Here is a 16233-nt window from a genome sequence, read left to right as displayed (position 1 = left end):
GTCTGTGACCTACAGATAGCATTACAAGATAATCTACTTCAGATAATAAATAAAGGCTTCTGAGAAAGTCAGAAAATGGGGGGGGAGATCTGTGACATAATCTGCCTTTTGTGGTGAAGGCAGCCTCACAGCCTAGCAATACCTCGGCAGCCTGGAGCTTAGTGTAATTTTTTAGCTATTCGCTGTTTGTACTCAAAGGTCATTTAAACAACCTGGGTTTAGAGTTGTTGATTTTGCTTTGCTACTTCATCCACCTCATAAGCTGTTACTCAGAAAAGCTGAGCTTCTCCTACTTGGTCTTTGGGTACCTAAATTTATATGTGAGCCTTCACAGTATGATTGAAGGCCCCAGAAATCAAGCTCTAATGTTTTGGGGGGTTGGGGCAAATACTGTACTATTTGCACAGTTAAGCAATGCTCCTCTGCATATCACAAGTATTTACTGTTTTATTTCTTGCCAAGGTTTACAGCCTGATTTCTGCAAGGGGCACAATAGGAAGTTGGCAGTGTTCTTAGTCATGGGAAAACGAAGCTCACTCAGCCAAGTACAGTAAGGCTTCCCACACAGCTAGAACAGTTGAATTGGCATTAATGTCCTTCTTAGCATGGAAGCAATTTTCTGCTTTTTAAACAGCTTTATTTATTTATTTGTTCCTAATCTAGAAAGTCTAAGAAGACTTAAGTACTCATGGTAAGAAATCCTGGTATATGGTTACTTCCGATGTCCTGCCTTAATTCCATCTTTCCGTTAAAAAATGTTGTTAGCACTAAACTAAACAAAAAGATTTCTGTGATGAAAGTGTATTAGGGGATGCTATTCTTTGCCCTTTTCTGGGGGACCAGAAGAGCAGAAGAAAGGATGAGTCTCGGATGTGAACACTATTCCAGCCTGAAACACATTTTTATCTTACTTGCAGAGCTTTGTGAGCTTTGCAATTTATTCATAAACACGGGCAGATTCGAAGGTACAGTTTTGCAGGTTAGAGTATACAGAACCTTAATCTAAATTCTAGGTCCTGACATCTTTCTCTGAGTATCATTTGCTTTCTCCCTGCAAACAGTAGTACCACTAATTCAAGACATCTGGTGCTCAGGAAAAGTGCCGTTTCTATTAAGGTACATAAATTTCTCCACTTGCCTTGGAAGGCTTAAATATGTTTTGGGAAATAATTTTGTTTTAGGATACAGTTGAGTTGGATAAAATTTCATGAGCTTCTGTCAGTCTCTACATAGAGACCAACAGTAAAGATCAAAACAGAGACTTCATTGCTTGAAACACATCCTCTGCAACTAAGGCATAATGTTTTTATTTTTTGTAGGCTAGTATAATTAAGGATTTGCTTTGATTTTGATGCTGTACGTTTAGAATACCAGAAATTCTTTTCTTCAACTTAATGAGCTTAACTAGGTTTAAGAGGTGGAATACTACCAAACATGCCAGGGTGGGAACATTGAATAATTTTCCTTTGTTCTCCACAGGACTGAGAGCTGCACTGTTCTGCACCTCTCACCCCTGTCCAATGAATAACCACACCAGAGGCCCTGTATCTGTTAAAGCAATTAGCACAAGCATCAAGTGAAACTTGATAAATGGCATTTTGACCTTTTATTTAACAAAAAAAGAAAAACCTTAACTGCTGATGAAAGAAGTGATCAACAAAAAATGATAGAGGTTCTCTTTCTTTTCTTTGGTGGATATCAGTCATGTCTATATCATCAATATTCAAACTAACTCATCCTCCATTAATATACTGTTGTAAAGTTGGCTGTTAAGTCACAGAAGTCATATCATAGAATCATATAAACATAGAACAGTTAGGGTTGGAAAGGACCTTAAGATCATCAAGTTCCAACTCCCCTGTCATAGCAGGGACACCTTTTACTAAAGTAGGTTGCTCCAAGGCCTATCCAACCTGTCTTTGAACACTGCCAGGGATGGGCATTTACCACTTCTTTGGGCAACCTGTTACACTGCCTCACCACCCTCACAGTAAAGAACTTCTTCCTTACATCCAATCTAAACTTCCCCTGTTTAAGTTCTAACCCATGACCCCTTGTCCTGTCACTACAGTCCCTAATGAAGAGTTCCTCCCCAGCATCCTTGTAGGCCCCCTTCAGATACTGGAAGGCTGCTATGATGTCTCGTTCTAAACCATATCACCCAAGGCCTCGTCCAACCTGGTCTTGAACACTGCCAGGCTTGGAGCATTCACAGCCTCCCTGGGCAGCCTACTCCAGTGCCGCACCACCCTCACAGGAAAGAATTTCCTCCTTATAGCCAATCTAAACTTCCCCTGTTTAAGTTTTAACCCATTACCCCTTGCTCTGTCACTACAGTCTCTAATGAAGAGTCCCTCCCCAGCATCCCTATAGGCCCCCTTCAGATACTGGAAGGCTATAAAGAAAAGGAAGTCACAGCATAGACATCAGATGTCTGAAATTTTATTCATATTATGACAAAGTGACATGGGTGCTTTTACTTAATGTATGGCTACTAGACCAGGCAGAGATTTCATTTTTTTAGAGTAGTTTATTAAAAGTAATGTTACTGAGCATGCCAGTAGGCCGTACACAGCATTTGCCTGTTTCGTAATTATAGACTCTATATAACATGAAAAACTGAAGTAAAACTTCTGCAGACTTTATTAGTGTCAGGGGTTTACCTGAAAAATGACTAATTCTGACCTGGGAAAAGACTACAGAAGTATCCACTGAGCAGCTCAAGTGGCAGAGCTTGGTAAGAAAACTGCTTACTACTGAAACTGCAGCACTAAATGTTCTGTATGTGGAAATGCACAATATATCTGCAAGTAATAAGCCTTTAAGATGGTGTTCCCAGACAGCATCATGTCACAGTCTCAGCCATACACAAATTCCTCAAGCCATGCAAGAGACTAAAAACTGAAGAAAATTGCCAGTGTGAGTGTTGTGTGTCTGTGCTGCTGAGTTTCTAGCACACTTCCGTGTTTAAACTGAGTAAAATTCTTTCCCTTGTTCTGGTGTTTGAGATCCACTTCTGCTCTGCAGAGGTTTCTTTAACTTTGGCTAATCATATTGTGTTCCTAACCAATTAACAAGTTGAATAATACCCATAATAAGGCTTTTAGAGTATAATTATTTAACAGCAAGCACTGATAGGAGGTCAAGTGGGAGGTTAAAACTGCTGCTGAAGGGAACACTGCTAACAGGAGTAGGAGAAACCTTCAGAGCTTCACTTTTGCCGGAGTGCTCTGACAGACTGTGGGCTGGCCTAGGCTGTTCAGCTTTAACTTGCACACTGATTTCAGCATATTCAGTCCATTGTAACTTACATCTCTAAATGGGTTTGCTATAGCTACTCTGCTAGCCTAGACTAAATGGAATGACAAGTAGTCCACCTTCCCATAAAAATCTGGGGTGATTTAAACATCTCAGTATGAAGCACCTTTCACTGTTCTACATTCTGTGAGTCCTACAGGATCTTTAGGTTCCAGCTTCACCTCAGCCTCGACAAGATGTTCCAGTTGTGTTCTGACTGCAGCCTTTGTGGAGTAAAAGCAGCATATGTTTTCATTTAGGTTAGTGTGTTGATGCTACGTGTTATTATAATCTGTAAAATTTATCAAATGAAAAGGAAGAGAGGGGAATACTCTTGGATCCTGACAGTTCATTTGATTTTGGTGAAATTATGTCAGATTTATTTCAGGTTTTCTGTGAATGAATCAAGCCCCATTCTTCTTGCTGTGGCATTTATTCATTTGTGTGTTGTAGAAGCAGACTAAAAACTACTACTGGGACTTTTTAAGACATTAAGAGCAGTTGGGTTTTGCATTTCATTTTGTTCTTTTCTCACAGGTGCTTGCAAGGAGGTCACTTTATAAACTTCACCAATAAATTCCTGATCTTTCATTTTGTTTTGTGTGGAAAAATAAGTATGTCCCTGCTGGTAGCGTAAACAAACAGAAGATAATCAGACTTTCACTAACTAGCTCAGGTTGAAATATGCTGCCTATCTTTTTGTTTTCCTTTTCTATACATAATGCCTTGTTCCACATAGACATTTTAATGTCTGTATTTTATTGTCTCCAGCACCAAAATAATTATATTTTAGACATTTGCATATGTTGATCAATATGGTACCTCTGGAAACCTTAAATCAAATGCATGCAGGATCCTAAGAAGAATGGGTGACATCTGGCTTATCTGAAATCAGAAACATATTTGTGATTGCTTTCAGTTAAGCCAGGAGAGCCAGTAGGCACTGGGAGTTAAGTAATACCTGTAGGGAGCTGGGGATTCTTCTCAAAGTTGTGCATGTAACTACCCTCCTTTGTTCCCATTTGTTCTGTCATTCACAAAATGACAAGTTCATGGCACTTGTGGAGCACAAGAGGAATTAAAGGACCTCTGTATTCATAGCCATTGCTCACTACAGGACTAAAGACAGAACTGGATTAAAAACAAACAAACAAAAAACCCCAACAAAAAAACTAACAAAAAAAAAAGAACCCCCAAACCTTCAAGATCAAGATGCTAGTGGAGTATCTTAATCAAGAAGGTGTCACACTTGCTTGTAATTTGCCTGTCTCGACTTGTCACATGCAGACACAAACTGTTACCAAAGTCTGGAAAAAGGTAATAATGGTAGAAATAACACCACGTGTTTTGGCAAACAGTAGAAAGGTTTTGCCACTAGAGAAAAACACATCAATTTTTTTTCTGAGAAGTAGTAAGCTACCTGACTCTCCCTGGCACTACTTTTTTATTGTTATACTTTATTGTAGTTCCAAGCATCCCAGTAATGACACAGAAATCAATTATATTAATTGCTCTACAACCTCTTAATAAAAATTACATCTTGACTTGAAGACTGAAGTCTACAAGTAAAATATTAGGAACAGGAGATTGCAGCAGAGAGGAGAAGGGAATGCTATGAGGTACCAACATAGCATTCTTGGGTGATGCTTTATTGTACACCAGCAAAATTACTGTGGTTTTCTTTGTTTTGTTTTTGAGAAATATGGGCAAAAGGAAAATTCTGTGCAATGTGTAGAGGAAGATGAGTTCTTTGGAAGATGCTTCCAGGAATATTTGCTTGGAGAGTGTGCTAAATGAAGCCTAAGATCCTGATCTAATTAGGAGTTGGAAGGTAGCCTCCTATTGATACTTGCTAGGCTGATAATTAACAAGAGGAGGGGTTGAGAGGGACTTTGAAAATAAAGACAAGCAGTTGATGCAGTGTAGAAGGCAGAACAAGTAGGGTATTGCCTTTCTGAAAGGCAACCTGAAGTCCAAGTTTTCAGAAGCATTCAGGATTTGAAGAGGGCATGAATGCTGACACCAGTCAGGAAGCCAGCAGTGGTCAGTTTTGAGTAGAAAAGTTGTATTTTAGAGATGTTTTCAGGATAAAAAAAGGCTGTGTAACAAGATTTGGTGACTTTGGAAGTGGTTCAAGATGAAAATGTGCATTATATAAGTGCATGATTGCCTGAATGTGGCTGTGCCCACAGTAATCTGAAGCTAAGAGCTGTGAAAAGGTGAAAGATCTGCTTTTAAACTTGTTGATGCTGAGCTGCCAAATGCTTATGCATAGGTGGCATTATACTAGCTCAGATTTTCATTAGACAGGAGGACTCAGCTCTGCTGTAAAAGATGGACCAGTGCATTGGCACATGGAGGTGATGGCTGAGTTTGTTTGCGAGTATGTATTGAAGGAGAAGGAAACAGGGTAAAACAAACATGGTATTACGTAGGAATAGACAAAGAAAACTATGAAGGGTGAAGAAGGACTGGTGAGAAAGGGAAAAGGAAAATTCAGATAGAACAAAGTCACAGGAGCCATAAGGCAGCATGCATTTTGGAAAAAGGACACATAGGTGTCACTCACAGAAGGGTTCAGTTGTTTTGTCTTGCTGCCTTTATTGTTTTCCTGTGGAAGAGCTGTAGAGATCTTGCACATAGGTAAGAGCAAAACCAAGAGGAACTTTAGGGAGTGAATCGGGTAAAATTTTAATTTATCCAGGTCTTGTTAATTCTTCAGTTACCAGCATTAGGAAAATGGTGGAAGTGAGTACTGAAAGTATGTATGAAAATGATGATTGACACTTCTATTCAATTTAAAAAGCGGAGCTTAAATAAGAGGATTTGTGTTTGCTTGTTTTAAATAGAACCGAAGAAGAATACCAAAGTAGGCAACAGTAGAATTAGGTATTCACTGAAATATAGGTTCATGATTTTAAATTAAAAATTCTGGCATTGAGTTCCTGTCAGTTTTCTATTAAATAAATGTGTTAACAGTTTTGCATCTTTAAGCCTATATTTATAGCCTCACACTAAGTTATTTGAAGTTTCTGAGTATCTTAGCTTTATTGCTATCAAATATTGTTGCATATAGTTTGGAAGTTAATTAGTGCACTGGCATGAAGAAAAACCCATAGGTCAGATAATCACTGTGCTGATCAGTTAATTCAGAAGATAAAAATCTAAACACTGAAGTGAAATAGTGAGTAGTTTCCTTCTTACACACTTGACAATTTACAAGTCTAAATTATGGTCTTGCTACACTTGGAATACTGGCTGTTTGTTAGCTTATCGGTAAGTCAAGTTTCATAGTGAATAGATCCTCAACATGTGTAAAATATGGTTATAATTGTTTTGAACTTGTATCATAAGGATGCACCAGCCAAAAACCTACCTCAGAAAAATAATACAGATCGTCTACAGGTTGACCTGTGGCTTAGGGGTGACTTTCTGTAATCCTCAGCCTGTCCTCCTATGCTTGTACTTCTTCAGCAGTAAGTTTTGTCAGGCAGCAAAAGACACAGCGATGCAGTTGATCATGGCCACAGGGCAGCACAGCCTCTCTCTCCTGTCATTTCCTACAGGAACAGTAAGTGGGAAAACACTTGATTTTTATCTTAGTGATGTTTGTGTTATTAAAAATTAACTTGGATTCTGTTGAGTTTTCTTACCAGGGTTGCTAAATTCTTTCCTTTGGATGTGTTTGTCTGACAGGAAGTGGTGGAATAAAACCAGGAATGATATAAATAGGCAAGTAACAGCAATGTTACCCAAGTATGGATTTACTGGAATACACCAGACTACTCCCTGGCTGGAGTTGTAGTCACGTGTGAATCTGCTGTGAGACTTTGGACCTAATATTTAATATAGTACTCTTGACAATAAATGACTTCATGGATTCATTTGAATAAAAATATGGTTCAAAGATGGAATAAAATAGTGGTGAATCAGGCTTCTTATCCCTCTTAGTTATTATGCCAAGAGCAGGGTAGCAAATAAATACTGCTGCTGGTGAGCATTAAATTTGCTTATTATAAATGCAGAGTCAGGTACAAGTCTCCAGTGTGATTTCATCTGGGAACATTGCCATAAGCATTACAAACGGCTTTCAGCCAGAAAATTGGTGTGTATTGCATTAGACTTCCGGTGGGGAGTTAGCAACTTATCCTTCAGATAATCATTTTGCGTTAAGTTGAACATCTCCCTGTAACTTTTTGCTACATGATAAACCAGCTCCTATGAATAATTTACTGCAACTGGCAGCCCGCGTCAGCTCTAAAGTCTATCAAGTCTCGTGGCTTTTCAAATTTTAATAATAAACTTGAAGTCAGACATTTCCTTGCACTTAAAGTCAGTGGAATTTCAGTGTTAATTACAACGGGAATCACAATTTGACCTTTTAGGGCAGTCTTCTCATGAATAGAAACTCTGCATCACATCACTGCGAGGACAAAGTCTTGTGTTTGTGCCCAAGTAAGCAGAGCTCATTTCCTTTTCCTTATAGGCTACAGCATCATAGGAGTTTGTGCAGATTTTATTTTGTGTAGGTGTTTTAAATGTTTTCACTGGGCCAGAAGAATTTCCTGAATTACCTGGGCCTTCATTGCTGCCATGGCAGATTTAGGATGTGTTCTCTATGTCACCACTGTAACACAGCACATAAGATGAAAGAATCCCACCCAAATTACTGTTCTACCCATGCAGAGAACCTGCATGGCAATCGAGTTGGTCATTTTCTAGGAAGAGCAGCAGCACATTTCACTCCACCACACCCACACTGACTGGCTGACCTGTACCAGGGAAGTCTGTCCCAAGCTTTTGGTCTGCCCCATCTGGCAAGGCCGAGAGTCGTTGCCATCATGAAGGACTGAAGTGCTAACCAGGATTTTGTAAATTGTGCTTAGTGTGAATCTCCCATGTAAACAAAGGTAGCCAAATCTTGTCAGATCATCTCTTAACACCAGGAAAGAGATAGTCTGTGTGTACGTGCTAGACTCAGTGTGCACTGTCTCAGCTCTAACCTTTTATGGATCACAAACTCTTTCTTTTTTCCCTGATTTTGAGCATCCTTGCGCAGATCTGCTTTTTGCTGTGCTCACTTTCTGCCAGCAACACTTGCATGTGCTGCTCACAGGTTTTTCCCAGTGAGGACTAGGTCACTGCTAGCTTAGCAGAGAATGAACTCTTTGGCAGTCAGATGACTGGCTGTGCAAGTGATACATCAAGATTACAGCTGAAAGCAGAGTAACGCCGGGTTTTGTCTTGAACAACTTCTTTTGCATCACTTTAATCTGCTGTGATCCCCAGGCTTCCAGAGGAAGTTTCTTGAGGGCACGGCTTCCAGAGGAAGTTTCTTGAGGGCACTGCTTTCAGTGAGGGCAGGGAAAGCAGGTGAGCAGTGGCAGCCTTCAGAGCCAGCACATCTGCATGTGAATAGCCCTCAGTCACTGTTGAAAAGCACCTGGTGGAGTGGCTGAAGGAGATGTGGAAGTGCCTATGGCTCAGGCCCCACGTTGTCTCTGACACGTTGTGGGTCACTAATCCTGACTACATTCTTACAGAGTTTCTAGGTAATCCTGAATCCTTGCAGTGTCACTTTTTGAGAAGGTAATTGCTTTCTTACTAGCTGATTTCCTGAACAAAGGTGCTCCCTTCCAGTTCCCCAGGAGACACAGCTGTACTGTTAGAGCTAAAGAAACAGACGGTGAAGTGCAGTGGGCTAGAACAGACTAATGAAATGTAAGGAGGCTTATTCTTTTACAGAATAATGGAGTTACTTGTTTTGGTTTATTTAAATCACATGCTTTGGTACCAACATCCAAGCTGGATTCTTTCTGTGGAAATTCAGTAGCTCCTCAGGGAGGATGTACGTGATGATGATGGGAAAATGTGTGGTTGTGTTTTGCTGAGGCTGCATCTTCAATGAAAGTGCAAAGAAGCTGTAAATCAGCATACAACAACTGTCCTGACTTCAGTGGGACTCAGCAGATTTTGCTTACTGAGTTTCCAGCCCCTTGAATAAGGACTGCTATGACATTTGCTGTGGTAGCAGAAAGGAAAGGTCCAAATTCTGACGAAAATTTTCAGTTACCCTAATGACTTAATAGTCCATATTTAATAGTCCACTTTCAGTCATTTGGACTTCCTAGACAGTACCTGGAGTGATTGTCCAAAAATCACTTTCCTAAATTACTGCAAAATTGCTGTTAGTTGATGGTGATGCTGCAATCTGGTAGGTGCAAATGTCCTGGTAAAATGTGTTTTGCCTGTATCTTCTGAAGTGTTTTGAACACAAGTGCCTCAGTTGTCCATTTTGTGCTGAAGTGGTCTGTAAAACAGCTAACATAGTCGTTGATGCTTGTTAAAAGCATCCTCTTGAAGAAGTACTGCTGTGGGCATTTATCTACTTAACAGCTTACTTAACTAACAATACAGAATGTTTTTTATAGGGCTACACATAACAACATGAGCATGGTTTTGATGCATAAGATCGTATTTTACCTGAAGGTCAATTTGAAATATGTTTAATAAAAAGTCATATATAGAATCAACTAGGTTGGAAAAGACTTTTAAGATCATCAAGTTCAACAATTACCCCACAACTGTCAAGACCACCACTAAACCATGTCACTGAGAGCCTCATCTGTATGTGTTACTTAAGAAGTACATTATGAGATGATAATTCAGTTCATATAGCTCAGGTGGTTAATCTGCTGCAGCCCACCTGAGACAGGTAATTTGTATACCACCTCTTAACTAAAAAAGAAACGCAAAAATAACTAAACTGCATGGCAAGAGGGGAAAGGGGAGGAAATAAACTAAAATAGTATTTTAGAAAATTAAAATAATCAAATAGAGAGATACAGTGCGAAACCAAGTAAAATATTTTTCTTAATATATGAAATTATTTAAAGGGAGGGTTTACCATGATTTTGTGTTTAACAGCTTTAAGTTTCAGACTAGAAAACCATTACTCGGTACTGTTAATAGTTATACCCAATGGATGTCCTCCCTTCATCCTGACATAGTTACTCCTCTGCTCTCTCAGTGCAGGGACTGTTTCATTCTTGGGTTAGGGGAAAGGAGCCAGGGACTGTTCATAGGTTTTAAGTAAAGTTTTCTGGGCAGGTGCAACACTAACCTATGCCTTGCTGTTTGCTAGTGCTCTGCTCAAGTGTATGTGCTTTTGATGTGATCCCTCCATTAGAAAAGATCAGTAGTCAAATTACCATGTTGTGCAATGTTTTCAATTCTAAAGTAACGTATGGTGTTCTTGGATAAGATTTGAAAATATTTATAATAATATTTAGATTAATTAAGTTATATCCATATTACCAGATAAGCAAAGCAACATCTTGAAAGAGCCTCGTTAGGCAGACTGTTACTGTCCCACCATTCGTTTCAGTTTGAGCTTATTTTACATGCCAATTAGGAGCTCAAAGGTGCCTTTTCCAGTACTAGGTGAGAGTACAAGATTTCACACTTCATTTTCTAAACTGGTCCACATTGAAAAATGAAGTGACCTTAGCAGGTAGTGTGAACTCCCTAAAGGTAAGCAATAACATGCTAATTAAAGCTGTTAATTGCATTTGATTGTTTCATTTCTGTACCCTTTTGCCAACAAACAGAATTGAGTAATTCCCCCAGCCAGAGCTGTCATTCTGCTTCTGCCCAGAAAGATGCTCAGGCTGAACCACTGCTGCTTTGCCATCGAAAAAGCTGGTGGAATTGGGTTTGCTTTATCCAGGAAGATGGAATGATTACCTGGAGCCTTCAGGCCACTCTGTGAAAGGCTGATGAGAATGAGCTAATAAAAAGAGCTCAGCCTTCAGGGTCTGCAGGTATGCCACTTCTTTGCACAAGCAACCCCAAGCTATAGTCTGGCACTTCTCAGAGTTACAGCCAAGACTGCATATTTGTTTTCTGTGACTGATGTGTATGTTTAAGAACACAAAAGGCAAAAAAAAAAAAAAACAACCCCAAACCAAGCAAGCCCCCTAAGTTTCCTCCTACTATTTTGTGTGGTGACAATGAGCTGAACGAATGGAATTAACAGATCACTTCCAATCAGTCAGAAATGCAAATAACTGTCAATTTCCCTCGCATTTTCTGGTAGTAAGTTTAGGTAAGAGGAAAATGAAATGCAACAAAATGTTCACCTGTACAGTCAATACATCCAATACAACCCCTTTGGAGATTATCCTGATTTTACAGCCTTGCTATATCACTACCTTAATCTCTCCAAAAAAGTATCTAGATAGATCTTTAATGTATCTAAAATAGGTGCTGTTGGTCTGTCTAGAAAGTGCATTCCAAATGTTTATTGCTCTTCTGAAGAATCAGTTTTGTTTGCAGAATGTTAATTATCTAACTTGTGGATGGAGTCTGGGGTGTGGTGGTCTTCAATCTTTCTGCAGTTCGTGCAGTTTTCTTCAGTCCATAATAACCAGCCGTTTTGGAAATGTGCTCTGCTAGGTGCTTTTATTTACCCTTCTCTTCCTCTGTAGGGCATGACTGAACTATTCAACTTTTCTCTATTCAGACTTTCAGCGATAAAATAACCTAGACACATCTCTCTTCTGCCACCTCAGATTGCTGTTATTTCTGTGGGCTGAAAAGCATGAAACTTGATGAAGGGGGTCAAATATTTGATTAGTCTAAACCACTAACTTCAACTTCTGTGCAACTATGTCAGTTTATATCTGCTGTGGATCTTCCCTGGACGTGTTACAGGAGAATGAACAGAGGACAGAGTCTTACACAGAAACACCATGATTTGTTTTGTTCTCTATTTAATCCCTGCATTGACTGATTTCAGCATTCAAAGGTGGAATTATTTTTCTTTTTTACACGAAGGTCCCAAATCCCTCCACAGTTCTGGTTTGTTGTTTCTCTGCTTTCTCCCCTACTGCAATCAATATTTTATCAGGGTTTTGACAAAGAATACACACATACAAAATAAGCTACAATGTCAACAATGAACAGATACCAGGAGATAGTACCATCAACCTCCAGGAACAGGAAAGTTTTCCAGATACACACAGCGTAATTTCCAGATCCCCTTTTGTTACAGACACATGGAATGGGTACAGTAAATGGCAGGGACATTAATTTGGTGCTTCTGTCAGCTGTTGTCCATTGTGACTCTGATACCACTGGCGTTGTCAAAGCCTTACACCTAAAGTATGATGTTGCCATTTCATCTTTTCATGGTCCTCCCAGGAAGAAGGTCTGATTGTAGCAAAGTAAGTAGTATTGTGATTAGCAAACACAATCCTGGCATAGTCCTGTGTTACCTTTCTGGGTGTATATGTAACATGTTATCTTCAAGAGGACATTACTGACTGTCTGGCAAGCTCACCTTCCTTCCACTTTGTCTTTCTTCTAGAGGAACCTCCCACAGATATTCATAGCCAAATGGAGTAAAAAGAATTTCTGAACTATACTAGCCTCATGCCTTCAGCCCTAAGTGTAATTACTGAGGCTTATGACAGCTGGAAATCCAGAGCAGCCATATTTGGTCCCTTTTTCCAGTCTCTTGTATCTGTGTGATTGACATACAAAAAATAAAATGAGAACAAATAACCCAAACCATGGCCATTTGGTTTTCTCTCCTGCCTTATATCTGTCTGTCACCAGATGCTAATAACTTTTTCTTGTTCATACTGGTTTCCGGTAGCAGGTGCCTCAAATTCGGGGTTTAGCTTGATTTTTTTTTTTTTTATTTTAATAAAACCGTCATTTCTCTTTCTGTCTGTCATACAAAAGATTGAGAGCCTTTCTATGAACTGCTGTGCTTCTGTTCTCTTCTTACCTCTCCAGTTAGGTATTGTCTTCAGATGAAATAGTCTCATCAGAGTTGATGGCAATACTCAAACTATTCCCACTTCCTGCTAGAAGTAGCAGGAAGAGTGTGTATCTTACTCTTTGAAGACCCACAGTGCATGACCATAAGAAACAGAAGTTAAAAGGCACATGATGAGACAGCAATGAGCTGTGTTTGCATATTTCCTATCATGTCCCAGCATTTGCTTGTTGGTACCAATTAACAACTAATTGTTAATTTAGAACAACTTTCAAGTTGTTGTGCTGCTTCCTGCATTAAAGGAAATAATTTAAAGCCACCATGGGGTCAGCCTACTGCTATGCAGCGTATTTATCGTTGCCATTAGCTTTTTGGTAAAAGTGCTGCTTCTGTCTAGAGGCCACAAATCTTGTTTGTGCTTCCTGTTGCAGAATGTTTATTACACAAGCAATCAGCAGCTCCATGTGGGTGTTCTGAGTCCCACTATCGACGATGATGACAACAGATGCCTGGTGGATGTGAACAGCAGGCCCAGGCTCATTGAATGCAATTATGCCAAAGCCAAGAGAATGAAGCTTTACTGGCAGTTTACTCAGGTAATGCTTACTCAGCAGGCATTTCAGAAAGTTCTAAAGCTCTCTTTCTGTATCTGAAGTGTGAGTAATCTGTTCACTAACAGACTAGAATCAGATTTAGCCTTGCTTTCTGTGCACAGAGCCAGGAAGCTGTGTTTGCATTTGATCCCTACCTCAGGAGGTTATAAAATTTGTATTTTATTTTCTGAGTTCACAATGGATAATTTGTTTATCAATTATTTTAGAGCCAAATACAAAATAACCTATTTAAAAACAAGGAACAGAAAGCTTATTGTTCGGTTGTTTATTTAGAAGTAGCAACTCAGAAAAGGGGGTGGTAGGTCACTGATAATAACAGCCTCATATTGAGCTACTTTTGCATGTTCCTTATTTTAAAAAGCTAACATGTTGTGTGTGTGAAAGAGAGACACAGAGTGGCACAAGTAAATTCTGATAAGTGATTTCACAGTGGTAAAAATGCTGGACACTTGAGTCCAGGCCTGGTGTCAGCACTTCTTAACTGATTGAGAAGTACAAAGGAGAACTATAAAGAAGCTACAGAAGTTCTGGGGCTAGAAAACATGCTCTGTGATGCAGTGCTTATGAAGATCATGCTGTTTGGTTCAGCTAAGATAAGCAAGGGGATTCAAAGCGTATCACTGTTTCCCCAGAGGGATATAGGTTACCCTGAAGACAAACCAGTTTCTGATGTTTAGAAGCTAAACATACTCAGATTTAGTCTCTCAAAGGAAGGAAAGATTTTCCAGTTAAGACACTGGAAGTTAACCATGTCAGATACTGACATGTCAGTTGCTTTGGATAAATAAAACAAAATTACAGTACTTTTTACACCAAGTACGTCATTTAGCTTGTGGGACAAATTTAATAGCTAGTGCAAGTTTGACTGCTCACAGTTGCTCCTCAGCAGGTTTGAGCCTACAAATCTAGTTGTGTACTCCAGCTCATGGGCTGAGGCTCACCATTAAGGTAACTTTATTCCTGCATTTAATTTTTCTGTAATGTTCCTGTGGGTTTGCAAATACCTTTTCTGCCAACTCATTAGTTTCTTTTTATGTGACTTCAACAGCCATGACAAGTATATTTTAGGACATTGGTAATACAGTTCAGCATCTAACTTAGTGCAGAGTCATTTGTACACTAATCAGTAAGGCATACTATTAATATAACTTGTATTTATGTTTGAAGTAATCCAAATCTTTGTCTTTAAAGGGCAGCTCTCAAGCAGCAGGCCTTAAATCGATAATCTGGAAAGACATCCCAGCTTTCCCCTTCAGTCCCCTCAAGGGCAGAGTTTTAATTACATCTTCTCTCAAATTTTAACAGTAGTCTTGTCATAAGGGGGGCCTCATTGTGGCTGTCTGTGCACTGATAGTACCATTTTAAAAGAGTATAATTAACATATTTAATTAATATTTCAGTAACATTTTAGTACTGTCCACCTCTTTAGGGATTGCTCCCTGTAACCCAGTCCTTTGGTGGCAATTAATGGTTTCTGCTCCAGGATACTGGTGTATTTTGTAATACTGATGATGTTAGATTTGGTTTAGGAGGCAGCAGTAGAGTGCATGGATAATTTTACTATTTAAAGCTTAAAAAATGGTATTTAAGTAATTAGGGTTATTTATTTTTTGTCTGTATTTCCATTCCATGTTCCAAATATGATCTCCCAGTGAAGCTACATTGCTGTTAAACTAGATTCAATGGACAGTACTTCAGTCTTCTACAAAGAAACTTCCACCCAGGAGAATTGAAAGCTAATTAGTTGTTTCCTTACGATAAATTAAGAGACAAATGAAATAATTAAAAGCTTTCTGTTCAGAAATAATTTTGTTAATGCCAATGCAATTAAAATGCTGTTATCACTCAACATACAGCATGGTACACAGCCCCTTGTACATTCTGTAAGCTAGAAGAAAGCTAATGAAAGTAATCAAGGATTGCCAGGATCAACTGATGAACTCCATTTGAAATGCTCCCATTAGTTTGCTGACAAGTTTCTGTGAATAGCTGGAAGCTGTCTATCTGAGAGAGTCTTTTATATTACTCTTTTGAAGCTCTGGTATTTCTTTTCCATATTACACAGTGAGCAGAACTCTTGAAAATAAGCAGGACTGTAAACATTGATGCTTATGTAGTTTTGAAGTTTGTGAAATATAAATTAAAATGTAGATGCTGACCATAGCTTTTTATAGCAACTTCCTTTGGCTGCAAGTATGCTTTAACTTCTCTGGATTCTCTGGCCTTTCAACAAGACTGTCTGATTATACGGATAATTAAAAATACAGCAGTGCAAGTGGAGAATTGCCTCAGAAAGGGAATGGGAAACAGACTTTACCAACCAGAGTACGGTAAATTAATTGAACTAGATTTCCCCAACTAGCGCAGAAATCAGTGTTTGCCCTGCATTTCACACATGTTGAAATGTACTGAGAGAAAGTAGAAAATAGGGCTTATCATCAGCTAGTGGACAAGTTCTTGCTTCTGTAGATCTATTACAGAATTATTTAATTCTTAATTTGCATATTTGTATGAGTAGAAGTGTGTGTATGTACA

General features: G+C 39.1%; 1 protein-coding gene across 6 annotated transcripts in view; it reads left to right on the top strand.

Moving 5' to 3' along the window:
• The window catches only part of GALNT18 (polypeptide N-acetylgalactosaminyltransferase 18), a 238368-nt gene that overhangs the window by 205134 nt on the left and 17001 nt on the right, over positions 1-16233 (top strand). For 5 of the 6 annotated variants that reach the window (XM_061380455.1, XM_061380457.1, XM_061380456.1 and 2 more), the window contains one exon: positions 13516-13680. The exons of the other annotated variant lie outside the window; for it this stretch is intronic. In XM_061380455.1, coding sequence (XP_061236439.1) covers positions 13516-13680 — 165 coding nt within the window. The remainder of the gene's footprint in view (positions 1-13515; positions 13681-16233) is intronic. 6 annotated transcript variants of the gene reach the window in all.

The sequence above is a fragment of the Neopsephotus bourkii genome, unplaced genomic scaffold (genome assembly GCF_033783945.1).
Source record: "Neopsephotus bourkii isolate Nb327-2 ecotype Australia unplaced genomic scaffold, CSIRO-AGI_Nbou_v1 NB_1792, whole genome shotgun sequence".
Taxonomy (NCBI): domain Eukaryota; kingdom Metazoa; phylum Chordata; class Aves; order Psittaciformes; family Psittacidae; genus Neopsephotus; species Neopsephotus bourkii.
This window is presented reverse-complemented; position numbering and strand designations above follow the sequence as displayed.